This window comes from Dunckerocampus dactyliophorus, chromosome 2, assembly GCF_027744805.1.
Source record: "Dunckerocampus dactyliophorus isolate RoL2022-P2 chromosome 2, RoL_Ddac_1.1, whole genome shotgun sequence".
NCBI classification, from domain to species: Eukaryota; Metazoa; Chordata; class Actinopteri; order Syngnathiformes; family Syngnathidae; genus Dunckerocampus; species Dunckerocampus dactyliophorus.
In genome coordinates, this window is record NC_072820.1 from 21,834,119 (window position 1) to 21,861,888 (window position 27,770).

Here is a 27,770-nt window from a genome sequence, read left to right on the forward strand (position 1 = left end):
TGGAAGGATGTACAGACCTCTACAGGTTAGATAACGGCACCCTGACTGCTATTAGGTATCGGGATGAAATCCTTGGACCCATTGTCAAAACCTACGCTGGTGCAGTGGGACCTGGTTTCCTCCTGGTCCACGACAATGCCCGACCTCATGTTGCTAGTGTATGCAGGTAGTTCCTGGAGGATGAAGGAATTGATACCATTGACGGGCCCCCACATCAACCCAATAGAACACCTCTGGGACATTATGTTTAGGTCCATCCGGCACCGCCAGGTTGCTCCTCAGACTGTCCAGGAGCTCATTGATGCCCTGGTCCAGATCTGGGAGGAGATCCCCCAGGACGCCATCCGTAGTCTCATTAGGAGCATGCCCCGACGTTGTCGGGCATGCGTACAAGCACGTGGGGGCCACACAAACTACTGAGAATCATTTTGAGTCGCTACAATGACATTTTGGCAAAATGGACCAGTCTGCTGCATCATTTTTTCACTTTCATTTTTGGGGTGTCTTTGATTTCCCCCCTCTATAGGGTGATCATTTTCATTTCTATCAAATTATGTGGCATCATTTTCTTACTAATACATCACCCACTTATTATCAGGAAAGATATTCAAGATCATTTTTCCGCCAGTTTAGATCTGATGTGTTTTCGAAGTGTTCCTCTAATTTTTTTGAGCAGTGTACTTTGTGAGTTTTTCTGACAAATTCAGTTTAAATATTCAACACAAACTGTCCTTTGCAAACATACGGTGTACACAGACAAGCATGTTGAATAATTCATGAAGCTCCTGCTGAGGGATTTTTCCTCCAAGCAACACCCCCAAAAATAAAAAAAAATCCAAACTGATGCTAGTATGCCAAGTGGTTACTTCCTTAGATAAACTTAGAATTCAACAGCTGCAACAAACATGCCTTACAAAGATGCTTGCTTTTTAATTACAGTCAAAGGAGGTATTATCTTGGTGAAAGCAGACATTTTCATATGGCTCTTATGTTGCATCTAATGAAGTGACTTGGTTATTCCAAGTCCACAAAGAACGATGTCAGTGTTTTATTTGGTTATTGTTCCATAACCAAAGTCTCCATGCTCCTCATGCAGTTTCATTTTTAGTGTGCTCACATTGAAGCACGTTTCAGTTATTTTTAGGTCTCATTTCCCGTTTTGCGCTCCTGACGAGGCCGTGTTGGAGTCCACATTGCAGAGGTCGATGTTGCCCCTCTCCGCCGCCCGGCTCCTTTTGTTGACCGTCTGGTCCAGCGACGTTCCCTCAAAGAGACGGGCCATGAAGGCCAGGCCATTCTTTTTGATGTAGGACTTGCCAGCGAAGGTGTACAGGACAGGGTTGGCACAGCTGCTGATGAAGGCCAGAGCCGACGTGACCGCACGACTCAACTGGTAGATGTCCTGCAATCTGCAGGTTGACAGTGATGTCATACAGAGTAGGCTTTGTAAATAATTTTTAAAAATCTTTTTGCTCTACTCACGTTTCTCGTGTGGGTGATCCCTCCTTGTACCACTCAGCTGCCACCTTGGATTGCAACATAACACAGTCAAAGAAAAGCACTAAAACTATGTGATAAACCCAAGAACTCAGACCTGAATCATGTTGATGACGTGATAGGGCAGCCAGAAGAGACAGAACATGACCACGATGGCCAGGATGAGGTTCTCGCTGCGCACCTTCCGGCGGAACCTGGTATTTCGCAGGCGTCTCAGGATGAGGACGTAGCTGGTTATGATGACAGCATAGGGCAGGATGAAGCCTGCCACCGTCTCGAAGGAGTACTGAAACCTCACCTACAACCGATAACGTTCATTTTTAACATAAAACACACGTTTGTGTACACATATGACTTACAGTACAACCCTGATCTCTGCCACTTACAGAAGTATGCGGCCGACACGGCCATTGTGGGATGTATCAGGAGGAGGAGTACAGAAAACTGATCAACTTGGTGAACTGGTGCAACGCAAACCACCTGCACCTCAGCACCACCAAGACCAGGAAAATGGTGGTGGACTTTAGGAGTAACGGGACACACCCAGAACCTGTTCTCATGAAAGGTGACCGTGTGGAGGTAGTTCACACCTATAAATACCCAGGAGTGCATCTGGATGATAAACTGGACCGAACTGCCAACAGATGCTCTGTGCAGGAAAGGGCAGAGCCTTCTGTAGTTCCTCAGAAGGTTGGCGTCCTTCAACATATGCAAGAAGTTGCTACAGATCTTCTACAAGACTGGTAGCTAGTGCCCTCCTGCGTGCAGTAGTGTGCTGGGGGAGCAACTTCAAGAAGGACGCCACACGACTGGACAAACTGGTGAGGAAGGCAGGCTCTGTCATTGGCACTGAGTTGGACAGCCTGACATCTGTGGCAGAGCAAAGGACACTGAGGAGGCTCCTTTCCATCATGGGCAACCAACATCATCCAATGCACAGCATCATTTCCCAACAGAAGAGCAGTTTCATTGGCAGATTACTATCACTGCCCTGCTCAACCGAAAGACTGAGCCGATCATTCCTGCCCCACACCATGCAGCTTTTCAACATAACAGAGGGGTAGCAATAAAAACACACACAAGACTGGACTTATTACCTTATTATGTATTATTTTGCACTTGAATTTGAAGTGATCTGTTCTGTATTTATTCTTATTCTATTTTCTTATTTTTCTTATCTCTCCTAGGTTGCTTTGTTTTATTTTTAAGTGTGTAAATTTATTATGACATTTTTGCAGAGCTGCTGGAAATGTAAATTTCTCTTGGAGATGAAGAAAGTATCTAAGTTGTCTTCAGTGTTGACTAAAAGTTGCATGTCAAGATTCTTGAAGACTAAATTGCCTTTGATAATTACGTTGTCCATATTTAAAAAAAAAAAAAATCTTTCCTGTCCAGACATTGGGGCAGATAGTATTGTTGACTTAAATGCCCTTATATGCTAAACAGATTTGCTAGGCGAGGGAAAAGCGTGAGCTACTCTTCCCATGTTATATCGATTTTATTTTATGTTTATTGTTATGCAAATTTGGAGCGGCTGGACCAGAGCAGGAGGAGATAGAAAAGAACAACAGCCACAGTGATAACACTCAATTGAAACAGTCATAGTTATTAGTGATGATAGTTGTAATGAAAATATTAACCGTAATAGTGAAGAGAATGGCAATAACGGTAATGCACACAATTGTAATAACTTAATAACTAATTGCTGATATCACCATCACTCTAATAAAACCATGATAACAGCATAATGATAAATCAGTGAGTTATGTGGGTATGTATGTACTGTGGATTTGTAAATGTACGGGTCTACAGGTATCTCTGTAGGTGTGTTTCTGTGCATATAATTTAACTGTCTTCAATGCTTCCAAAAACGCATATGCTAGGTTTGCTAGTCTCTAAATTGTCTTCGATGTTTCCGATAACTCGGATGTACAGTACATGATTTTAATGCTTGCCAAAAAAATTCACATTAGCTTCATTAATTTGTTTAACATGTTTGTAAAACATACGTTAGATTTGTCAAAGACTTAAAATTGTCGAAGGTGGTTAATTGGTGACTCTAAATTGTCCATAGGTATGAATGTGAGTGTGAATGGTTGTTTGTCTATATGTGCCCTGCGATTGGCTGGCGACCAATCCAGGGTGTACAGCGTCTGTCGCCCGAAGTCAGCTGGGATAGGCGCCAGCATACCCCCACGATCCTAATGAGGAGAAGCGGCATAGAAAATGGATGGATGGAAAAGGGATAGGCTATGTTTATCAAAGTCTCCAAATTGCCTTTGAAGTTTCGGAATATTTGTCGGTAGCTGTTGGTGTCAGGATGGTGGAAGACTAAATTGCCTGTTTACGAAAGCGTATATGCTGAGCTTGTTTGTCTTAAATGTTTCAAAAACATGTACTGTACATTAGGTGTGTCGAAGACTAAACTGTGTTGACAGTTTATGAAAACAAATACAGTGGTGTGAAAAAGTGTTTGCTGATTTCTTTTCGTTTTTTTGCATGTTTGTCACACTCAAATGTTTCAGATCATCAAACACATGTAAACATAACACAAAATGCAGTTTTTAAATTAAACTTATTATTAAGGGAGAAAACAATCCAAACCTACATGGCCCTGTGTGAAAAAGTGTTTGCCCCTTAAACCTAATAACTGGAATCTGCAATCAAGCGGTTGCGATAACTTGCAATGATTCTCTTACAGCGCTGTGGAGGAATTTTGGTCCAGTCGTCTTTGCAGAGTTGTTGTAATTCAGCCACACTGGAGGGTTTTCGAGCATGAACCGCCTTTTTAAAGGGATAGTTGGGATATTTTGACATGAAGTTGTATGACATCCCCATTAGCAGTGTAGTCTAGTAACAGCGACTTACCCCCCACTTGGTCTCCGAAGTCCAGTTCTGGTCGGATTTAGGTGATGAAGAACGCACTTCCGCTTAGTTGCTGGAGACATTTAAGTAAAGAGTTTGGCTTCTCAAAAAATGTGTTAAAAAGGGTAATACATTTGCATTACAAAAATGCCTTCCCCATAAAATCTGACCTCACAAAACGCTTGGCACTATATTTGTCTCCCGCCGTATCCCTGCGCACTATCGCCTGTGCATTCATGTGTATGTGATGAAGACACTCGCGGTAATGCCACTCTTCTTCCGTTGTGGCCATCTTGTTTACATATGTGTTGCATAGCGGAAGAAGATGTGAGCGTCTTCATCACATACACATGAATGCACAGGCGACAGTGCGCAGGGATACGGCGGGAGACAAATACAACGCTGAGCATTTTGTGAGGTCAGATTTTTTGGAGAAGGCATTTTTGTCATGCAAATGTATTACTCTTTTGAATGCATATTGTTTTGAGAAGCCAAACTCGTGACTTAAATGTCCCCCCAGCAACTAAGCGGAACTACGTTCTTCATCACTGGACTACACTGCCGATGAGGACTGTCATCTTCACATCAAAAAATCCGAACTATCCCTTTAAAGTCATGCCACAGCATCTCAATAGGATTCAGGTCAGGACTTTGACTAGGCCACTGTAAAGTCTTCATTTTGTTTTTCTTCAGCCATTCAGAGGTGGACTTGCTGGTGTGTTTTGGATCATTGTCCTGCTGCAGAACCCAAGTTGGTTTCAACTTGAGGTCACAAACTGATGGCCGACAGCAGAATTCATGGTTCCATTTATCACAGCAAGTGTTCCAGATCCTGAAGCAGCAAAACAACCATCACACTACCACCACCATATGTTAGTGTTGGTATGATGTTCTTTTTCTGAAATGCGGCATTACTTTTCCGCCAGATGTAATGGGACACATACCTTCCAAAAATTTAAACCTTTTAAACAAACAAGAGTATTTTGCCAAATGTATAGGGGATCATCAAGATGTTTTTTGAGACGCGCCTTGATGTTCTTTTTGTTCAGCAGTGGTTTTCTTCTTGGAGCTCTGCCATGCAGGCCGTTTTTGCCCAGTGTCTTTCTTTTGGTGGAGTCATGAACACTGACCTTAACCGAGGCAAGTGCGGCCTGCAGTTCTTTGGATGTTGTTGTGGGGTCTTTTGTGACCTCTTGGATGAGTCGTTGCTGTGCTCTGCGGGGAAATCTTGGTTGGCCAGCCACTCCTGGGAAGGCTCACCACTGTTCCATGTTTTTACCCCTTGTGGATAATGGCTCTCACTGTGATTTGCTGGAGTCCCAAAGCTTCAGAAATGACTTTATAGCTATTTCCAGATTGATAGATCCAAGTAATCTCATTTAAGTTATTTTTTAACAGATGGGGCAATCACTTTTTCACACAGTGCAATGTAGGTTTAGATTTTTTTCCTCTGTCATTTAAAAACTGCATTTTGTGTTCAGTCGTGTTGACTAATATTTGAATTTGTTTGATGATCTGAAGCATTTAAGTGTGACAAACATGCAAAAAAAATAGGAAAGCAGGACGTGGGCAAACACTTTTTCACACGACTGTACTTCAGGTTTATTGAAACTTTAAATTGTGTTTGTTTACCAAAACATTCAAGTGACTTGTGTTTTATGTAGTAAATTGTTTTCAGTATTGGTTAATAAAACACGTAGGTCCAATTCGATGAAGACTAAATTGTAACTAAATTAATACATAAAGTAGGAATAATACCTCAAATTGCCTTTAATGTTTACAAAAAGACAGTATGTTTGCTGGCTTGGGCTCCAGGCACCCATGATCTTGAACACTCTGAGCAGTATAGAGACTGAATGAATGGGTGAATATGATCTTTGTGTTGCTTACATAGGTTGGCAGCGTGTGGTTGGGAGCACACACCAGCCTGGTCTTATTCCTGTCATCTTTGTCTTCCCTCACGTCTCTGAAGATCAACGAGGGCAGGGCGATGGCGGCCACCAGCAGCCACATGCCCAGGATGACGTGCCTCACCGCCTTCCTGCTGAGCCTGGCCGAAATCCTCCTGGGCAGGACCACCACCACCAGCCGGTGCACGCTCATCAGAGTGATGAGGAAGATGGAGGCGTACATGTTGACGTTGCACAGGTAGAAGAGGCCCTTGCACATTGCCGTGCCAAACACCCACGACTGCTTGGCCAGGTAGACGATGAAGAAGATAGTGAGCGCCATGAGGAAGCCGTCGGCGCACGCCAGGTTGAGGATGAGCAGGGTAGTGACAGAGCGGCGGCGGGCGCGGGCCAGTATGCTCCACACGATGAAGAGGTTGCCGGGGACACCCAACAAGAAGACCAGGCCGAGGATGACGGCGCCCACCGTGGTGGAGAAGTCATTGCTCACCACGCTGTCGTCCTCAGGGTCCTTGTCTCTGGCCACGGGGCTTCCGAAGGTGTCGCTCAAGTTATTCATGCTAGAAGGAGAGGGGTCATCATGTCCAAGGTAAGAAGGACATCTTTTAAACTCACTATTATTTTAAGTAACATCTGAGCATGCAAATCTTAAGAAGTTGCACAAGTTGTCAAGCTTAAAAGAAACAATTAAAGGTGATTTTTTTTCTTTCTCTACCTGGAAGACTGGTGATGGTGAGAAAGGTGAAAATTCTTTCACTTTCATTTTCAGTGTGAGATACAGCAATTATTTAAAATGTCCCCTATTAACGTAACATGCATGTTTTTGGACTGTGAGAGGAAACCGGAGTACCCAGAGAAAACCCATGCATGCACGAGGAGAACATGCAAACTCCACACAGAGATGCCCAAGCGGAGATTCGAACCCAGGTCTTCCCGATCTCCTGACTGTGTGGCCAACATGCTAAGAAACTATCACTAAAAAAAAGGTGAGATGATAATAATGATACTAGTAAACTGTTAAAACAGTAAAGTTAAAGAATCAGTCTGATGCCGCCTTGCAAATATTCACACAAAGCCTGCAGCCAGCTGGTGTAGCTCAGCATGCTAAAACACGCCAAGCAGCAGCACTTCACATTCATGTTTACATGAGTTAGAATGACACTGCAGAACATGGACACAGAATTACTTTTGAACATTTTGGTTTGAGAACATCGCCACACCATGATTGCTTTCCAACAAGGGCCACATACTGAAAAATGGAACAATGAAAGTGCCACTTTGATATTTTGTAAAGTTATATATATATATATATATATATATATATATATATATATATATATGTATATATGTGTATATGTATATATGTGTATATATATATATACACATACAGTATATGTAACGGATGCCAGCCTGTGAGGCTGTGCAAGTGTACGTTGGTAAACTTCCCTCCCTCTGCCTTAAGAGCTGCGTTGAACACGCGGTCGACAGTTTGGCCGTGTGGTCAGCGCTCTCGCCTCCCATTACGAAGGTCCTGTATTCGAGCCCCGGTGCGGGCGGTGCGAAACAGGGCGGGTTACATATATTTCAAGAAAAAACAGCATCTCAGCTTTGTGATACAGGTGAAAAAGAACTTCGGTCTTTGATCTTTTTTTCCCATTTTTTTTTCAAAATTTTTCCACAATTTTTCCACTTCGGCATATAAATACTTTTATTTTTAATATGATTTTATAATTTTTAATATAACATATGAATATGATTTTATTCCCATAATATTTTTACTATATTACCATAATATTATAACTTTTTTCCCTACCAAATTTTCCAAAAATACAGCTTTATTTTGTTTTATTTCTCATAATATTATGACTTTTAAAAAGTAAATTTTTTTAAAATATTTCCACTCATTTTTGCTGAGTTTTTGTTTATTTTAATTCTGCAACGAGCTAAGTTCCACGAATGCCACCTGGGCCACACTTTGGAGACCTATGCGTGTTTCGCCAGGAAGGCGAGGTGTTGCCAGGCGAGGGAGGTGTGTGTCCAAGCTCTGTCACTGGTGAGGGGCTGGGTTACATTGTGGATGGGTTTATGCAGCTTTCAGACCCACACTCCAATCAGAGGTGGAGCTGCCAAAAGCTTTCGATACAATTAATCGCAGCAGCCTAATTACAAAATAAGAAAGGTATGGAATCAGACGCTTAGTGTTGAATTGGGTTAAAAGCTATCTAGCAAACAGGAAGCAACATGTGAAGCCAGGAGAATGCACCTTGGCATGCTTAAATATATCGTGGACAACGCACACAGGTGCATTTTGAAGATAGCGAGCTCTGGATTGGTGTTCGTATATTGTATTTGAGGCGAATGGTGATCTCACCAGATACTGACTGGCTTACTTTTTTTAGGAAGCAGAACCTCATAGGAGAGACAAAAAAGTGAGTAAAAACACCTTAATTATGTTTACAACTACAAATAAACTTGATTCTTAGTTTGTTAATTTAAAATTGGACATGACTTCATCAAAATAAAAATAATTTTCGCATTTTATCTTGGCTAGCACCTCTCAAAATCTAGACAGCGTAATAATGACATCCAGACTCGCCCCCAGCTCCCACCTTTTATCTTGTAGTTACAACTACTTGTGTTATGTTCTGCCTATCTGCTTCCTGCTGCAGTGCGCTGCTTGTGGCAATCATAATAAGGCCATCATAAGCCATGCTGGGAGACTCACCTGTTGCCGATTGTTACCTTGTCTTCACTCAGCTTCTGCTCAAACATTGCTTTGTGTTGCGCTTCCATGTGTGTAGCTAGCTTTCTGGACGCTTGTTCTACTAGCATTCTGTGTGAGTACTTTGTTCTGCTTGGCTTACTACAGAAGCTCCTTTTGTTGTTCTTGGATTCTTGGTTAGCTGATTGCATTTTTTACTTTGCTAGTATTTTTGTTAGATCCTTTTCCTGCTTGGCTTTTTCCAGCAGCACCATTTGATCTCTAATTTAGTGTGAATTTGCCCAGTAAAAACCTTGGGTTTTTTTGTCGTCTCTGCATTGGGGTCCAATCACCGGCTAACGCCGTGCCTAACAAAACAGTCCATTAGTAGTAGTTCTTCCCTTCCTGTATTTTTGAATGCGATAAGAAACGTTTTCGATCACCCGGTAAGAGGAACGGGGGCAGGCAGTTGTCTACTCGACTTTAAGCAGAAGGGGCGCTCAGTAGCTGCTTATTCGATTGACTTTAGATTGCTGGCCGCCGAGAGCGGCTACAACAAGGTGGCCTTGCGCTGCATTTTTAACGAGGGCCTCAACTCTCACATTAAGGACGAACTGGCCGCGCAGGACGATATGGCAACCCTTGATGAGCTCATGGATTTGGCCGTTCGGCTTATGATTAGGCCATCAAGCTACTTCTCGATGCTCCATTACCCAATTCTAAGTTGTATAACGTGGCTAGCCCGGAACAAGAGGCACTCAAGAAATACATCTCATCTTCGCTGGCCGCTGGCCCCCTCTTCTTCACCGCTAGGAGCAGGGTTTTTTTTTCATTTAGAAAAAGGACAAATCTTTACATCCATGTATTGGCTATCGGGTCTTAATGAATTTATGGTTAAGAACCGTTATCCGCTTCCTCTCATGGACTCAGCATTCTCTTCCTTGCATTCGGCCAGAGTGTTTTCTAAACTTGACCTACGCAATGCCACTTGGTGAGGATTAGGGGTTTATAATAAAGACCAAGTCAAGCTACAGTTAATTTCTTTCAAATATATAGATGAGTGGGGTCACTGACCTTTGCAGGATGTGATGTATGTCAAATTGAAAATATTCCTCTCCTCCTCGCGTGTTGCTCCCTTATCTGTCTGCTCCCTTGTGGGACGCCCTTTGTCAGGCCGGTCCATCATAAAGTGAATCACATCCTGCCCCCACAAGCTGCAACATGCTGCATTCACACAGCGCAGAGGCGTGCCTTACTTTCCCTACCCGTCATGACGCCTATTACTTCAATGTCAGTCTTGGTTCAGTCAAGTATTTATAAAGCAAGCTGTTAAAGGGATTATATGTAACAATCACCCAGGAGATGACCCTCTGTTTATTTAGTCCAAACTTAAACTCCATGACAGTGCGGCCAAAAACCTCAGCATCGCCCCCTGCTGACCAATTATAGCAAAGGTCAAACTGTACTAGTATGTTCATGCAAATCAAGATAACTTTATTGTTATTACTAACATTAAAAGCAGCGCAGTAGTAGACTTTATCTTACTGATTGATTCATACATTCTCGGGCCACAGTAGTATTAAGGTTTTTTAAAAAACAAATCTTCCATTACGCAGTCGGTAATGTTGAGTTTGGATTGACCCTGCCAGAGATTATTAGTTGTTGTTAGGTATTATTATTAATTGATCAATATGTTTATTATTGTGGTTTGTAGTGGTGTACAACTACTGTTTTGTACCTAATAAGGTCACCAAACTATCTATCTCACTCATCATAGTCGTATCATACAATTAAATATTTGGTTGCATTCACATTCATATTCATATTCATATCATAATTGATATGAATGATTCCTCATTATTCTTTCTATTATTATGAGTACCGTATGTCCTAAGATTTAGGGAAAAGATCCTGGCGGCATTTGCATCATGCACATTAGGAAATTTTATTTTTGCAAGACAAACGTTCCCTAAGGGGAAGAAATTGTGTGATTAAAACACTTGCTCAAGCTTTCTGTCTCACACACTCACGATTACATAATAGAGGGTACACGCTCACCAGTTCAAACAAGCCAGGAATGTTGCTTTCCACCAAGTAGTAATCAAACTGTTGCTCCTTTTGTCTTTTTTACTTAACTAGTGAACTTTGGTGAATACCAGAATTATACAATAGTATATAAAATATACATCAAATTTATTCCTCTTCTTCTTATTACGCCTCATTTTTTGGCCGCTAACTAGTCACATTTCTCAACCAATTCAAACCAGTCCAACAGTAAAATGTTCACTTCATTCAGGAAACGCTTGCTATTTCCTCCGTAATGCTCACATTTACTGTAATTTAATATTTTCTGTGACACTTTTCCCATTGAAAATGCATGGCCAATTTACAGTATTCCTCTACTGGTGGAACATCATTGTACATTTTCCATTACTGTCAAATTCTCCTTATTCTATGGGGTAAGTGGTTGTTTTTGGCCGCACGGTGGTCTAGTGTTGGCCACACAGTCACAGTCTGGAGATCGGGACGACATGGGTTCGAATCTCCGTTAGGCATTTTCTGTGTGCCATTTTCTGTGTACCATTTTCTTAGTTTGCATGTTCACCCCGGGTTTTCTCCGGGTACTCTGGTATCCTCCCACATTCCAAAAAAATGCATTGTCCACAGGTACTGTATGAATGTGAGTGTGAATGGTTGTTTGTCTATATGTGCTTTGCGATTGGCTGGCGACCAGTCCAGGGTGTACCCCGCCTCTCGCCCGAAGTCAGCTGCGATAGGCTCCAAATTCCCCACGACCCTAATGAGGAGAAGCGGCATAGAAAATGGATGGATGGAGTGGTTGTTTCCCAACCTGATGGTTGCTGTTTTGAGCCTCGATCCTGTTGTAATCATTCAACTTCTTGGCCACGACCCAAGGATGCGAGAGATGAGACCCAAAGTGCAGGTAAAAGTATACTTTTAATTATAATTATTAATGCTGCTCCACAACATACTGTAGAGCTGAAGCATTCATGAATGCTCCGACGACGGCTCACGCTACCCGTTGAACTAAATAATCCAAAACACAATTGACAGCAGGTGCTGAGAACAGGAAGGTAACTCATTAGGAAACCAGGACGGAGCAAAAACGTACTATAAAAAAAAAAAGGCATGAAACCGGAACTAAAGGCATTAAACAGAACATAAATCAAACTCAAGTCATGGACCGTGACAATTCAGTCTGCATTTTTACTTTCCAACATTTGAAATTCCGCCATTTTGAGTCTGCCATTCTACAGGGTGACATGGCTCAGGTGGTCTCCCAACCCGATGGTTACTGGTTTGATCCTCAGTCCTCGTGTAATCATTCAACATATTGATACATCAACAGTCATTCACCACTTTTTCAATCTAACATTAAAAATTCCACCGGTTTTGTACGCTAACTACTCACACATTTCTCAGCCGCGTCAAACCATTCCAACACCAAAATGTTCAGCTCATTCAAGGCTATCTATTCAATATGTTGGCTATCCATGAGAACTTTTCTAAAAATTCATACATTTTCCATAATTCAATATTTTCTGACATTTTCCCATTGAAAATGAATGGACAAGTTCAATGTCGCCCCCTATTGGTGGACATTCATTTTACATTTAACATTCCATGTAATGCTGTATAGTCTGTGCACAATGGCATGGCTCAGGTCGAAGAGTGGTCGCACCTCTCAACCTCATGGTTGCTAGTTAAATTTCAACACGTTTAAAGCATATTTCAACATTCATTGTACAAATTGCCTCATCTAGTACAAGTAATAACATAATACTGATGATGTAACTCATGAGTCCAATTCATTATGTTCATGTGGTTCTTCCACCTCATAACCTTGAGAGTTCTGCTGAGGGTTCCCATCTGAGGCCTGAATATACAGAGTATATATTTTATTTTAATGCACTAAAATTGCCCCTAAGCACTCGTTTGTGGCCTATGGCGCAGTAATTGTTGCTCCAAATGTTTATTGTGTGAATAAAAACAAGACAAGAAATCTGCTTTGTTTCATTGATAATTTATATTGAAAAAACATTAGCTTCCCTTTATAGAAAAACAAATAAAGGCATATTTGTACCTATATGGCCAAAATCATATCAAAACAGTGTCCTGCTAATGGAAAATAAAAAGAAGCAGGAAGTTGTGCTATATAGCGAGTGCATTACAATAGGAATGATGCTGAGTGATGATCAGTGTGGCTGTTTGCTGTCCATATGGGAGGCAAGCGGGTAAGACTGCAAGTCTTGCCCGATGTACTCCGTCACTGTGGATGAAACAGAGCAGGAAGTGGGAGTGAAAAAAATAACTAAAGATTCCTAAAAAAAAAAAAAAAAAAATGAAGTTGCATCACTTGGCTTCCACTCACCTTCCTCAAAAGTGATGGGGTGCATGGTGGCAGAGCTGCTTAACTCCAGAGGACATTCCTGGACTTTGGCATCCCTCTCATCCTCGTGACCCATGCCCTGCACCCTCCTTGGGGTCTCCCAATTCTCATAGTGGGAGTAGGGTGCTGAACACATGTCCTGGTAAGGGCTCAGGTGGACGGGAGGGGAGGGACACATCTCCTGAGGATAAGCAGAGTACTGGGGGCACGGGGGAGTGGGAACTGGAGGCAGAGGGGAGGTGGAGATGGGGCTGCTGGCTGGGTACGGACTTAGAGAGGAGGAGTGGGAGGGAGAAGGGGAGGAGGACAGGTAGGGGGAATCCAGCCAGGGGGAAGGGGATGGAGGTTGAGGACCGCGGGGGTACAGAGGGGGGAGGAGCTCGGTAAAACCCAATTCTAGGTTCTCAAAGTTGGGATGATGCTCGGACATGATGGGGCACGACCCGCTGGGATCATCCACCGCCGCTTCAGCGCCATACTCCTCCTGGTAGGCCAGGCTTGGGCACGGAGGAGAGTAGGTGGAGGGGTAGGGGGGCAGGTGGAAGCCGAGGGCTGCCTGCTCATCTGTCACAGGTTTACCCCTCACTTGGAGGCCGGTGTTCATTCTGGAGTGACCCCCTTCCAGAGGTAAGGTCAAGGGATGGGACAGTAGAGGATCCTCCTCCTTGAACATGACTGCACGAATAAAGACAAATTGGTGAGTAATTAGATATGCACTTTTTCTCACAGGTTACCACAGAGGGGCAGATGGACCAGCGGATGGGCAGATGGACTAGCACATGGCGTACTCCCTAGCACAAACATTTATGTGTATTTGGGGTTACTTAGGAAATTGTATGGCATTTGTAATGGTTCCAAATATGAAAAGGAGTGAAACATATCCAATTAGCCAACGAGCCGTAGGGTTAATTCCCATGTATGGTCATGTTAGATTTGTTGGTGCAGTGACGCGGATACTAACTGGGGATATATTTGAAGCAATGAGTGCTGCTCCGTTTCCTCTTCCCGTTGGACACGTAAAGACTGACCGACACTGGACGACTGACAGACAAGTCGCAGTAGGGCGGTACCCTCATACACAGCAAACACTGGAGGGAGAAGCAATCATTTTCATGCCGAAGAAAAAAGAACTGAGCAGAAAACTACTTTTTAAAAAGTGGACCAAAACTACCTCATTGCTGTTGTCACGGTCCACATGGGCCTCCTGCTCCCACTGAAGTTTCCCATCTGATTGTTTGGAAAGAAAACACTTTATTTACCTAGATTTCTACAGCTACCAGTTTAGGCAGTAGCTACATTACAACACAACAATGGAGAGGATCCTCAGTGAGCACTTACCAGTACCTCTCTCCATGAAAAGAACCCTGGAGATGGGCATGAAGTTGGTGCCGCTCAGCAACAGCTCCTCGCCACCCTCCACCGAACAGGATGTGAGGCTAACCGACTCAATGACGGGCAGCTCCTGCGCTGACCGCTGGGCTGCGACAAGGAGAACACAAAAAATCAGTATGAAATATAATCCAATAAGATTAAATTGGTCTATCATTCATACATTGTAAACAGTTCTTTTTTACAGACTCTGTATAAAAGAACTGTTTAGACCAGGGATTGGCAACGCGCGGCTCCGGATCCACATGCGGCTCTTCAGCCTCCTTGTTGCGGCTCCCTTCGCCAACTGCAGTGATTTTTTTTTTACACTGAAGGACTGGAAATGAATGTAAAATATCCGACTCACCGCAAGTCCATGAATGCATCTAGACTGCGTTCTGACTGCTGATTGGATGAGCAAGGGAGGGGGAGGTAGGCTAGTGTACGCAGAGAGTCTCACTGCGTGAGATAGAAAATAAGGTGAGGGAGTTTTGAGTTGTCTGAAGCAAGTTACTGCGCAGTAAAATAAAACAATGTAATTGTTGTAAAACGGGAGCATGGCAATGTGTTTTATAAGCGTGCTGTAGCTATGTGCTCGGAGCCCGTGACACGCTAATAGCCGAGGTGGTGACGCCAAGAGAGGCAGACAGTGTGCCATGGCGACTGACTGTACACTCACCGCTCAGAACAATACGTGCTTTCACTTTCACGTCTCCAAATACCAGAAAAATCTCCCAGCGATATCAGGAAAAGTCTTTACATTTGTCACTTGTCGCTTTTGAGAAAATAAGTCATGAAGAGGGTTTGGAAAGTCGCCAGATTTCGCGAAAAAAATCGCCAAGTTGGCAATACTGGGCTGCACATGAGATGAGCACAGATGGAGAATACATGAAAGAATCGTTCATAAAAATAACAGAGCGTCTATTCTCCGAATTAAAAAATAAACAGAAAATTATTTAGAAAATGAAACAGTCAAGGACAGGACCAATAGAATGGTTATTGATGACAATCAAGCGCAGGCATAAACGGTACTGAGCAAACAATACTGATGTGCAGATATGTGAACACTGATGGACCTTTTTTTATCTTAAACTTGGTTACGTTTTGTTTTAATTTTACACAAATATGGGAAACACTCTGTAAGATTTACAGAGTTAAGTGTTTAAATTATTTCAGAGTAGGCCTACACATGTAGACGCACTTCTGTTGTTGAATTTTGTGGTTGTAACAGGTAACATTTTAAAAAGATTACCCTTTTTACAAGTTTATAAGCAGTGTGATGTTTTGCAGCTTTTTACTTGAAGAGGAGGCAAAATGGCTCTTTTGATGTTAAAGGTTGCCGACCCCTGGTTTAGACGGGTATGTCGTCGCCATCCAGCCTATAACGTAGAAGTGGCCACTCACAACATTCAATGGGCAGCGAGGCCACTTGGAGAGCCAAGACCCGACCAGGCGGGGCAGCAGGGGGCACCAAAGGAAGATGGGTGCGGAAGACCAAGCGGACACGTGTGTTTTTCCTCCCGACGTCGGTTTCACCTTTCCTCAGCTCAATGTCTGAGTTCCTCAGCTTGAGAATCCCGGCGCAGTCGATGCTGTGGCGTTCAACAGTGGTATCACTATCACCACATCAGCATTGTCTCTAAAACAGAACCCCAGTCTACTCACAGTGCGGTCATGTGGTTCTCCGGGTTAAGAGGGATGTCCAGAAGCTTGGTGCCTGTCTGGATGCGCTCGTGACTTGTGGTGCCCACCATTTTTCCAGTCACCCTGAAAACAGACCAGTGAAGGACTGACTGACCAAAGTCAAAGTGGCTCTTGTTCTATTTTGTTCTTGGCCACATCCAAACCAGAAAACCTCTGAGATCAGATTCTCATCCCAAGAACTTCCCAAGGACTAAATGAAGCAACTGCCCAATACCTGTGTATCTGATAGAAAGGATGTGGCCTGATGGATCGATCGTCTGCAGTTCCGACAAAAACCTGAAGGGAAAGCGGTTTCCTTTCGGTGTATCCGCTCAGCTGCAAAGAGTATTACTGTATTATGGTTTCTACATGTCTTTGGTTCAGACTATACTGGCAAGTCACCTTGACGACAGGATGTCCCGTCGGAATGGCCTTAACAGCTCCTCGGCTCCCCTCAGTCTCGTAGTGGGCCCGGTGGTGCGGACGGGGCTGCACCTCAATGCGCAGCTCATACTCATCAAACTGGGAGGGGAGAGGCCAGTCGAGTGGCGGCAGGGCGTTGGACCTAGACGAATTTGTATTACAAGGTTATACCTGCCATGTCTGCCAAGACATCAGACCCACTAAACCAGTAGGAGGCAGCAAATGACCATATTAATAGGCTGCCTAAAGTCGACCATATGGTGGCACACTTTTTCAACTATTGTCAACATGGGACCTGGGAGAAGGATGGTGACTTGCCTGAACAGAGGACTGTGGGCACTGGTTCGTGTCCGACCCCAAGCCACAGCAGGTGGCACCGAAAGGTAGTCCATACCCATAGTGGGGGGCTCTCTCCTGGTCTGTAGAGTCTCTGGAAGCGGGCAGGAGGAGCTGGGTGTCAGGGACTGCTCCTGATCCACCTCCCTTGGAGATAACTAAGGGAGCAAGAAGTCTGATTGAGATTACTTTTGAGAGTAAAACATCTTAACTCATGTGTCACGAATACCTGCTCCACAGACGTCTTCCTGGTTTTCTGCGGGATGCTGAGCTCACAACTGTTGAGTGGGGCTTGTGATGTAAGGCCTGAGTCTCCTCCCTCCACGATGCCCCCCTGAAGCTCTTCAGAATAACTTGCCCTGCGGGAGGAGCACGGAGAGGCAAGGGGCGAGTTCCTGCGCTTCTTACCGCCTGGCGAAGTCGGCCTGGAGGACGGCGAGAGGCCGAAATGGAGCGCGGCCTCATTGAGCTCCTCTTCCTCTGCCAGCAGGGAGTCCCAGCTGGACGCTGGACTGAGCCAGCCGCGGGAGGAGGGGCTGGAGGCGGGGCTGGGGCTGAGCGAGCCTGGGCATCTGTCTCTGTAGGTGAAAGGGTCCAGCAAGGGGAGGTAGAGACGCTCCCTGTCCCACCTGCCCCCGCCATCCATGTCCCAGGAGTTGGAGGGTGCTGGGTCATCCTCAGGGGAGATGGTGGTAATCTGAATGCTGGGACACTCCACCACACGGGACTCTGAAACCTGACAGGTGCAGGTTCTTTCCCTGTTTGTTGGACTTCACTAGAATCTAGAATCTAGAAACCAAAAGGAGTTTCTCTTTCTTACCTGAACAGAGCGCGCTGGCAGGCTCTCGTAGGTTCCGCTGAACTCCTTGACCATCACTCTCCGTGGAGGCGGGGAATGCATACCAGCCCTCTGATTGGCTGAAGGTGGGGGGCTGGGGATGCGGATGGAGTGGCCCGCATGAGTGGCAGCAAGGTGACTGTCTGTACCTGATTATTGGTAAGAAAAATCATCAGTTCATCATATTTTTTACTTCCAGTCGTAATACAACCTCGCATCAGTAAGCTTTTTTTTCCAGGTTTAAGCCTCACGATGACGACTGCCTTTTGGAAACGTTCTGGCATGAGAAAACCTCATTATATCTCCACTGAATTTGGTAAACATCATGTGGCAAGTACATCCATTTTCATCATCATCATTAGCTGTGCATCAGTCTGACTCGCTTTCGTGAAAGCTAATTGATGCCATACCAGCGACTCACGGTACCTTTTCATACAAGGCACGGTTGGTATCTTTTGCAAGGCATTTTAGTCCAACATGTTCACAAATTACAAAATTCAACAGAATGAGCTGGCAGCTTTGGCAAGTTCAGGATTTGAAGATTATTAGAAGTGGTCATGTGCTGCCCCCTCTTTTTGCAAACGGGAATACAGTACATACTATATTTTTATTTTGGGAAGTATGGGGCTATATCCAACACCCAGTTATCTTAGCTTCACTGAACTATTTAAACCTGATCTTGGGTCATATATGTAATAGTAAAGGTCTACTGCTGCTAGTCTTTATGCTAACCTGATGTCCAACTTCAGCTTTTCCATTGTGGTTAGCTTAATTCTAACTTTTGGTCGTCGTGCACCATACGAAAACACAATAAAAGTTGTTGCTCAATCCTCTTAGCCCCCTTTAGCGTCTTGTTTGACTGCCTGCAATTTTGAAGGAGTACAAATAAAATTTAACAGGAGCTATTGTTTAGCTGCAAATAGCTTTATAGCACATAATATCCCCAAAATCTGGCCCGCTCATGTCAAACTTGATTATAGCAGACGGATATAAATGTCTCATAAATAATTATGCTGTTTTCATAAGTCAATTTTAGAGTACAGTTGGTTTTCTGCTCCATAATTCCACATAGTCATATGGAAACAATTTATTAAACAGCCCCCACCACCTTTTTTTCCGAGTTTCCCCAAACAACAAACTTTTACACGAAACCACATCATTGAAAAGTACATTTGGATCACACAGCTCTGCGAGCCAATTATCTTCCGCTAATGACTTTGGATGATTGGCGCGGCGACTTCCTGTCGTTTTATGTTCACATCAAGCTTTCAGACCGATAGAGTTGTGTTGTCTTCCGCTTACGTGGTCGCACAACAGAAATAAAATTACGAGCTGAGGTGGAAAAACAAAGAAACCTTCAAATGTTTCCTGGCAACACTAAATATTTCCAAGTCATTAAAGCTGCTGTGCTGCATTTTTTTTTAAACAAGAACTTTGTATCGAGGACACAAGCCTCATTTGGAATAACTCCTAAGGTTTGCAGTATTATTTACAGGATGACGACGTTTCCAGAAATATAGGTAAAGTAGGAGTCCATTTGTGTCCCATAAGGTTCTATCTACACTAATGTACACCATAGTGCAAATTATTGGACTCTGAGTACCTCTTAAGTCCAACAGAATCCATTACAGGATGATGTCAAAACTGTTTTTCCCATAGGAAACAATGGAAATAGGAATAATCTGTTCCAGGGACAAACTGCAACCATCATAAATCTAACTGTGAACAGTGCAGGCAGTGTTTAAAGTCACATTTTAAAATTCTTGACTGTCCAACAAGTGTAATCACTGTCAATATTAAGACGCGAAACCTTGAACATGAAACGTTTGTTTTAACTTCATGCAAATGTAAAAATAAGTTAAGAACCGTCAATATTAAGACACAAAAAACCTGACAATGTCAACATGAAAAGTCTGAGATTTAACATTATGCAGGTGTAAAAATAAATTAACCACTGTCAACATTAGGATGCAAAAACCCTACACCTTGAACATGAAACATTTGTTTTAACTTCATGCAAGTGTAAAAATAAGTTAACCACCGCCAATATTAAGTTGCGAAAACCTGAAAACGTCAACATGAAGTCTTAGTGTTAACATACTGCAGGTGTAATAATAAGTTAACCACCGTCAATATTAAGATACAAAACCCCCACACCTTCAACATGAAACATTTGTTTTAACTTCATGCAAGTGTAAAAATAAGTTAACCTCCATCAATATTGATGTGCAAAAATCCGACAACTTCAACATGAAAAGTCTTACTTTGAACACTATTACCATTTTTAAGTGTTATGTAAGTGTAAAAATAAGTTAACTCTTAACATTAACATACAAACATGAAACGTTCAAATAATATAGACTTTCTTGTCTCTTCACGTTGAATGACAAAGGTGATTTGCGTAGCAGATATGTCGCTCCCCATCGCATTTTAAAACCCCTTAGGTGTCTTGCAAGTGTAAAAAGAAGCAAAGCACTGTACAGCAAAGCGTTGAAATAAGTGTCACAAAGAAAAAGAAAAAGTTAATCCTTCCATACTCGCTGAATTGACGCCATATGTGACAGCGGTTCAAGCGCCTAAGCTTTATGCGACTTTTGAGGCATTTTTACACAAAATGTAGTTCTAATTCTAAATCGTGTGACCATCATTCAAATTTTGGGGTTCTGCTGTACTGTACTTGTCCAAGGATGAATTTTGCCAGTGCCTGCCATTTTTGTTCAGTAAAAACAAGCACTGTGGCAACAAATCTTAAAGTTTCAGTCAAATCCGAAAATCACGGAAGTGGGAATGTGTCACCTTCTGAACTTCACTTTGTGTGCGTGCGTGTGTTTGTAGTGGGTGAGGGGGGTGAGAGTGTTCTGTTCAGTCCGCAGAGGTTGAGCTTCCTTCCCAGATGGCAGCTCTTAACTCACACGCACTGATTAGAACCACATTGGGTCCGCGCTTGTTTGCATGAGCACACACACACACACACGTATGTTCCCATGCATGTCAGACCACCCGGAGGTCTTTCACACGCTAACTATGAGAAAAATGCTCCAGACTGACCTCGACCACCTCCACCCCTACTGCTGCTGTCAGCGGGCTCCACCTCGCTTTGCTCCGGGCCGACGGAGCCCTTCTCCGGCATGGATGACTGAACCGGTGGCGTCCCCCGGCCCGGCCGCGGTTGGTCCTCCTCAAATACCAATTTGAACTCGAACTCGCCCTCCTCCCAGCCGGAGCCCGGCGCGGCCCCCATCGGCGAGGAGGACGCAGAAGGAGTCCTAAAAAAAGTTTCTTTCTAAAAAAAAGAGGAGGGGGGTTATCTTTAAGTGTGCGTCATGACGCGAAAGAAATCTTGCAACTTGTCCGCTCCTTTTCTTGTTCTTCAAACAGGATGAATGGTTGTTTTTGTTCTCAACATGTCCCAGTCTTCTCTTTCATCCTCCCTCCATCGTCATCCTCACGCAAGAGAGAGGAAGAGGAGGGGGAAGAAAAAGTTTATCAAATATTTTTGTCGTCCTTTACCCTTAATTGCCTCTGGGTGGGTTCTGCAGCTCCTTCCCCATAGCCCCCTTCCCTGTCAATCACCACAAAGCCCCGCCCCGAGACCACTTCCCTCACATCATCGTCACTCCTCATCCTCCTGTCTCATCAATTTTCTCACACCCCTCAAGTCCAAATCCAAAAGAATCCAAATATGATCCATGGTCATGAAAAGTAGCTGCAATTTGAGAGAGTGACCACCAGGCCTGGAAGAGGACCCACAGTATTTCCTGTGGACCCTGAATGCATCACTCCCCCCTTTTTTGGCTGTCATTCCTCCTTCACCGCCCTCTTTCCTCATTCCCCACCTCCCCTTTTATGAGCTCTCCTCCTCCCCCTCAGCCAAAGATCTGTTTCTCATTATCCTCTGCACTCTGTCTCAGTCAAGAGACGTACAACTTAAATAAACACTCCCTTGCCCCCCCCCACACCACCCCTTCTCAGACCAACTCTTTAGGCCCCGTCCCTTGCCGCTCTTGTCGCACTTCCTCATCTTCTTGCTGTCATCGGGATCACGTCGCAAAAAATGATCCTTGAAAGTTTCAAGTATGATGGAAAAAATGTACTTCGTAGATTTTCAGAAAAACAAACATACTAATGTGACCTTTGACCTCAGGAATTTTGGCACCAATACCTTTGCAAAGCAATAGGAATCTTTGTCAAAGTCAGCAGCGTTCTTGCCCTGACAGAACAATAACCCCTTAAAGGTGAAAGTGTACTAATTTGACCGTTGATCCCCAATATCTTGTGTGATAGACATCTTGGTCAAAATCAGTCGGGTTCTTGCTGTGACAGAAACATGAATCCATCCAAGTGTATAAAAAAAATTGTAAATGTATGATCAGAAAATGTACAGATTTCATCTCAGCTACACCCATCATCGTGAAGCTCATGCAAACACACACACATACACATAATATATATGTATATAATATATAATTGGTTCTGCACCTACGGTGGCCACAAATGAAATTTGCGATATAGAATTCAATGTTAAAAATGGAATATTTTCATAGGCAGAGCATAGGAAAACCTGTTTAAGACTTTCTAAATATGTTTTTTGTCACGGGCAGGTTTAGTCTGGACCCCGGAGGCAAGAGGCAGATGAGTTGAGTAAATCAATTTATTGAGTCCACAAATTTAACCAAGAGCGATGGTACAAAAAGCAAGAGCACCATGAATAACAGAGAATCAAAAATAGGCCTGGCTGAAGTTGCTGACTACTGAACGCGCCTACAAAAGGCAGCAAGGCTAGGGGAGTCGAAACTATTACGCAGCACCAGTGTGGTGGCGTGCAAGAAGGATTAATCCGGTGTCCCCCAGCTGTCAACAGTCAGCATAAGTAGATGGATGGGCAATCAACCTCGGGTGAGTTCAGTCGCTCTGCTTCCAGCCGGGACCAGGGGATCTGAAACAGAAAGCAAACAAGGAGAAGACAGAGGCACAAACTAAGGGAATGTGGCATGTGACCATTTTTAACATAATTAGAGCCCTGCAGACATGAAATAACACGTCTATAGTCACCTTGACACTCCTGTTATTGTTTACAACACATTGCACAACTCTTATGCTGCAGGGACTTGTGACGTCCGCTTGCTAGCAAGTTAACCAGTTAGCCTCGAATTTATTACTTTTACACTTAAAGGGTCACTGACATGATTTTTCAGCTTTGCTTAAATATGTTCTATAATGTTTGTAATTTTGTTCTACGTTTGTTTTTTGAAAGTTAACGTTAAATTAGTAAAAATGTCATTTTTGTACGCGCCGGCAGCCATGTTATTCGGCAGTCGTCAGAAAACGGGCGTCGACAGCGTAGGGGCAGCTCTCATTTTAGCAGAGTAAACAAACACTAGAGTTAGCTCATCGACTTTGTTCGGTATATTTTTCATCAAAATAGTAGTCATGCCAAGACGTATTGCCGCTGGCTGTTCACAGTCTCCGAGTGATACTGTAAGTTTCTTTTCTTTTCCAAAAAACGAAGGTTTAGACTACAATGAGCGAAGCAAGTACGATAGCCACCCGCCGTGGCCGATGAAGGTGCATTGTTGTAAGCAGACACATGCTGTGAGCAGCCCCTGGTGGAGCTGTGGCTGTCAGGAGAACCAAAGTATAGCGTGGAGTGAGCCACCCGTCATGGCCGAGGACGGTGCATTGTAAGCGAACACATGCCGTGAGCAGCTCCGGGTGGAGCTATGGGTGTCAGGACAGCGAAGCAAGTGCTAATTTTGTTGTATGTGATATGGACCACCGCCTCGCGTTCATTTAACTGAAGACTGCTATGAAGAAACACCTTTACAAAGAAGAATTGGGCTTTAAAGTACGGTATAAATGCATTTTGGATGCTATTCCTATACTACACAGAACACAGCAAGTGATATCTTATTTACATATTGTATTGTAAACACTATGCCACCATAGCGACAAGCGTTCAGAATATTATACATGTTATGAAACTTACTTTCACAAAGATATTTTTTGGGGGGGGCTGGGGGAACACAATAAAAAAGGCCCCAAAGGGCTCTTTACACTCATTAAGAAGCCGATTTAAAACAATAATTGTAGGATAAGCAACTCCAAGGTAATTTACACTTACCATTTTGTGTTTGAAGCTGACCAACCTTCATCTCCATGTCTTTGTCTGCGGACACCTCAGCATCAGACGTATAGTCCCATTGTCGGTGGTTTGAATAAATACGGCTTTATTCCATGTGATGCAAGTTCTCTATTTCATCACCAGATGTTTCTTCCTTCTTGAAAACTAATGACACATCGCTCAAACCTTTGCTATAATCACTGTAAACATCTTCTGTCTCGTCCATTCTCTCATCTTTGTTTACTCTGCCTAAGATGCGCCTTCGCCGACATCACTTGAAGCTGAGACGCAAAATGGCGGCCGCCACATACAAAAATGTCATTTTTACTAATTTAACATTCGCTTTAAAAAAAAATGAACAACGTAGAACATAACTACAAACAATATAGAACGCACAGTATTTAAGCACAGTTGAAAACTCAGGTCAGTGACCCTTTAAGAAGCCAAAAACACTGCAACTGTTTTGTTTACATTGAATTTTAAGTAGGAGTGGTTTAGCCATTCCGAGACATGAACCATGGACTGTGTCAATTTGTCACCTACTTGAATTGTGCTTTTACCATGTTTATAAATGATGGTATCATCTCCATACATTTGAAGGAGGACATTGTGACAGACTGACAGAAGATCGTTTATATAGATTGAAAATAGCAAAGGCCAAAAAATGGAACCCTGCGGAACACCAGTGGACAGAGGAAGCGGAAGTGAATGGTAGCCACTTATTCTGACTGACTGTGATCGATTTGATAAATATGAATCTATCCATTTTATTGCATCTGAAGAAAAGTTGAATTTGCCTAGTTTGGTCAACAATATTATGTGTGTCATGTTCTCTGTTTGTCGCTCTGCTACCACCTGTCTGCCATTTGTTGCACTGCACTGCTGTCCTGCAGAGGAAGAGCCGCCGGTGCACACCTGCAACTAATTACTCACCTGGCCTTCTTAAGCATGGCGGCAGGACTCACTCACTGCCAGATTGTACCTCCAGCTTCACCCGCTCTCTGCTCCGATCAGCTTCATGGTTCCCCTTCATCTGTGATTTTGCTTTCTGGCTTTTAGGTTTTCTATTTTTGTAAGTACCTGATTCACGCCTAACTTCTCCAGCGGTGCTTTGTTTTTCCAACGGTGTCTTTAGTCCCCTGCTTAGTAGTTTTTCCCTGCCAGCCTTTTTGTGTTTTGGTTTTGAGTATATCTGCTTTGTGATTTCATTTTGGACACTGATTATTTTATTTTTGTGAGGACACCTTTTGTATTAAAACCTTTTTGTTACACATTGGATTGTGTCTCCTCTGCATTAGGGATCCTACACCGGCTCACGCCATTCTTGACACTGTGATTTACAGTGTCGAAAGCTTTTTTCAAGTCGAGGAACACAGCACCAACGCCACCACCTTTATCCAGCAATTCATTGATATTTTCTATGAAAAAACAATTAGCAGTCTCTGTGGAGTGTTGAGCTCTGAAACCAAATTGCATTGGATAAGGAGGAAAAGAAGTGGTGTTCAAATGTGTGTGTGGAGTTGTTTTAGTAAGTAAGAGAGTAATGTCTGAAGCGTTTGTAAAGATCATCGGCAGAGGAATTAGACTTTGACTAATTTTACCTTTTTGGGGGCAGACTTGTTCCTTCTTATCCAAAGTTGAAAGTTTCAGGGCTGTGAAAATGTGAGATTTTGGCTTGAAAGAAAGCAAAAAACAAAGCGTGTCTCCAATTATCTGCTCAGTTGATGTGATTGTGGATGGTGCGACGTTTCCATCCACTTCCATCCATTATGACGCTAATTTGGACATCTCTGACAGCCTCTGGTCACAAGCACACTGCATATCCACTTTGTCAGTATGTCGCCCTCTTGTGGCTGACTCCAAGAATGCCGAACAACTTTCAACGTCAATTCCTTTCTACCGATGACTTTATAGTTTTAACACGCATGACTGCCAAAGTTTCACACTTCTTGGCCACTTCATTAAGTGCGTGCTCTTTATGCCTTTACAAAGAATAATGCTCACTTGTAGGTGTCTGTTTCACTCTATTATTGTTCTTGTAGTTGTTGCAGAGAGCTAAATTTATGACCCCCTACAGGACATCAATATTTCAACTATGTGTTTCCATACAAATGTCTGCACTTCAGCTTCTTGTTACCTTGGTGACCGTCTGAGCAACAAGTCTGCACATTTCATTACTTTAATCTTTTTGCCTCCAAACCATCAAAAGTGTGCATAATATCATCTTAAAAGCTCACCTGCTTTGTTCCATTCATTTAACCTGAATCCATCTTATTGTTTGACATGAGCGTGTGCTCTTTGCTAACTATTTATACTTGCTTGTTTACAAAATCCATCACCACAGAGCCCGCCCCGTCCTCTCATGGACAGCTGTACCATGACATCTGGGGCCATGTTGGACCGATTCAGCCCAGTGGACCCTGCGGTGGAAAGCAGGCATCGCTGACTTTACATGCAGCTTATTCTGTGGAGCTTCTGGTGACTGGTGACATGACTACAAGAACAGACCAACAGCTTCTGGAACACATGGCAGATTTTTCTAGGTTTTGTAGTAAATCCCACTAAAAATGTGTGTTCTGTCGTGGTAGAAAAGCCTTGTAAAATTTGATCAGAACTAAAAAAAAAAAAAAGTTTCACATTTTGTGGGACATCCCTTTAAACAGGTAGCATCCCTTTTACACCAAAAAATGGTGTGCCACATTTTGTAAGATATCCTACTAAAAGAGCAGCATCTTTTTTTATTCTCAAAAAGTGTTTCACATTTTGTCCACAAAACTCTCATTTGCCCTTATTACACCAATTGCAATGGGGTACATTTTGTAGAAAATCCTACTACCGTGTTTTGCGGACTATAAGGCATTCTGGAGTGTACAGTAAGTCGCAACAGTCAAAAAGTGCCATCAGGACAAGAAATTCCTTCATCCTTTGTTGTTGTGCATACAGTATGTATACCATACTCCAACCCAATCATTTGTGGTTTTCATAGCTAAAGATTTCCACTTTGAGGTCTTCCTGTCGTGCTGTCTTTTCGTGCTGTCCACTGTGAATGTCATTGAATGTAGATACATGGGTTCCTAATTCTAGTACTTCTTGTAGAGCACGTGTCAAACTCGTGCCCTGGAGGGCCGAGACGCTGCAGGTTTTCTCTCCAACCAGTTTCTTCAGCAGGTGATTTAATTGATGAGCTCCTTCCCTCAAACTGAAGGTGTTGATCATTAAAATCACCTGCTTTAGTGAGTGCAATTAAATGAACGGTGAAATAGATTTAACAGAGTGGTCCTTGAGACGTCTATTAGGTTGTGGAGAGTTTCATCTCCAACAAACCCTAACCCAATGCGACCTGATATCCGGTTTGAGGTGATGATTCCGATTCGCCGGTCAAAGACTCCTGTATCGATAATAATCAGCCATAAATGTTTAGATTGATTGATTGTGGAGACATGCACCGGGTATCACAAGCGAAGCAATCGGTTGATCGTGACAAATACTTTTATTTACTTACAGTATCTGTGCTTGGAAGAGATGTGTCATTAGTGATAAGACTCACACTCCAATTGACAAGGTTTACAAAATGTATTGAAAATAAGTCAGACAGAGTAATTTCACATTCTTTGGAT

General features: G+C 43.2%; 2 protein-coding genes and 1 long non-coding RNA gene across 4 annotated transcripts; 1 reads left to right on the forward strand and 2 right to left on the reverse strand.

The window, feature by feature from the left end:
* Window positions 1-520: 520 nt before the first annotated feature.
* Window positions 521-10,235, reverse strand: LOC129176634 (leukotriene B4 receptor 1-like). Its single transcript, XM_054766872.1, has 5 exons — window positions 10,048-10,235; window positions 6,253-6,832; window positions 1,595-1,795; window positions 1,483-1,526; window positions 521-1,409 (listed from the first exon to the last, which is right to left on the reverse strand). The coding sequence occupies exons 2-5, from the start codon at window positions 6,829-6,831 to the stop codon at window positions 1,148-1,150; spliced, it is 1,086 nt and encodes a 361-aa protein (XP_054622847.1). The 5' UTR covers window position 6,832; window positions 10,048-10,235; the 3' UTR covers window positions 521-1,147.
* Window positions 10,236-12,743: 2,508 nt separating this feature from the next.
* On the reverse strand, window positions 12,744-21,600 carry nfatc4 (nuclear factor of activated T cells 4). Its single transcript, XM_054766871.1, has 13 exons — window positions 21,081-21,600; window positions 18,015-18,181; window positions 17,424-17,930; window positions 17,177-17,352; window positions 16,838-17,000; window positions 16,671-16,771; window positions 16,418-16,519; window positions 16,157-16,344; window positions 14,723-14,863; window positions 14,556-14,611; window positions 14,346-14,472; window positions 13,367-14,059; window positions 12,744-13,264 (listed from the first exon to the last, which is right to left on the reverse strand). Exons 1-13 carry the CDS (start codon window positions 21,271-21,273, stop codon window positions 13,191-13,193), a joined length of 2,688 nt encoding a protein of 895 aa, XP_054622846.1. The 5' UTR covers window positions 21,274-21,600; the 3' UTR covers window positions 12,744-13,190.
* LOC129176636 (uncharacterized) lies at window positions 13,790-27,699 on the forward strand. 2 transcript variants are annotated; one of them, XR_008569485.1, is made up of 4 exons: window positions 13,790-17,937; window positions 18,023-18,191; window positions 18,271-18,348; window positions 26,498-27,699. It is a non-coding gene; the product is annotated as an uncharacterized LOC129176636 (long non-coding RNA). The 2 variants fall into 2 exon arrangements; XR_008569484.1 differs by lacking the exon at window positions 26,498-27,699 and having other exon boundaries at window positions 18,271-18,833.
* The last annotated feature ends 71 nt before the right edge of the window (window positions 27,700-27,770 follow it).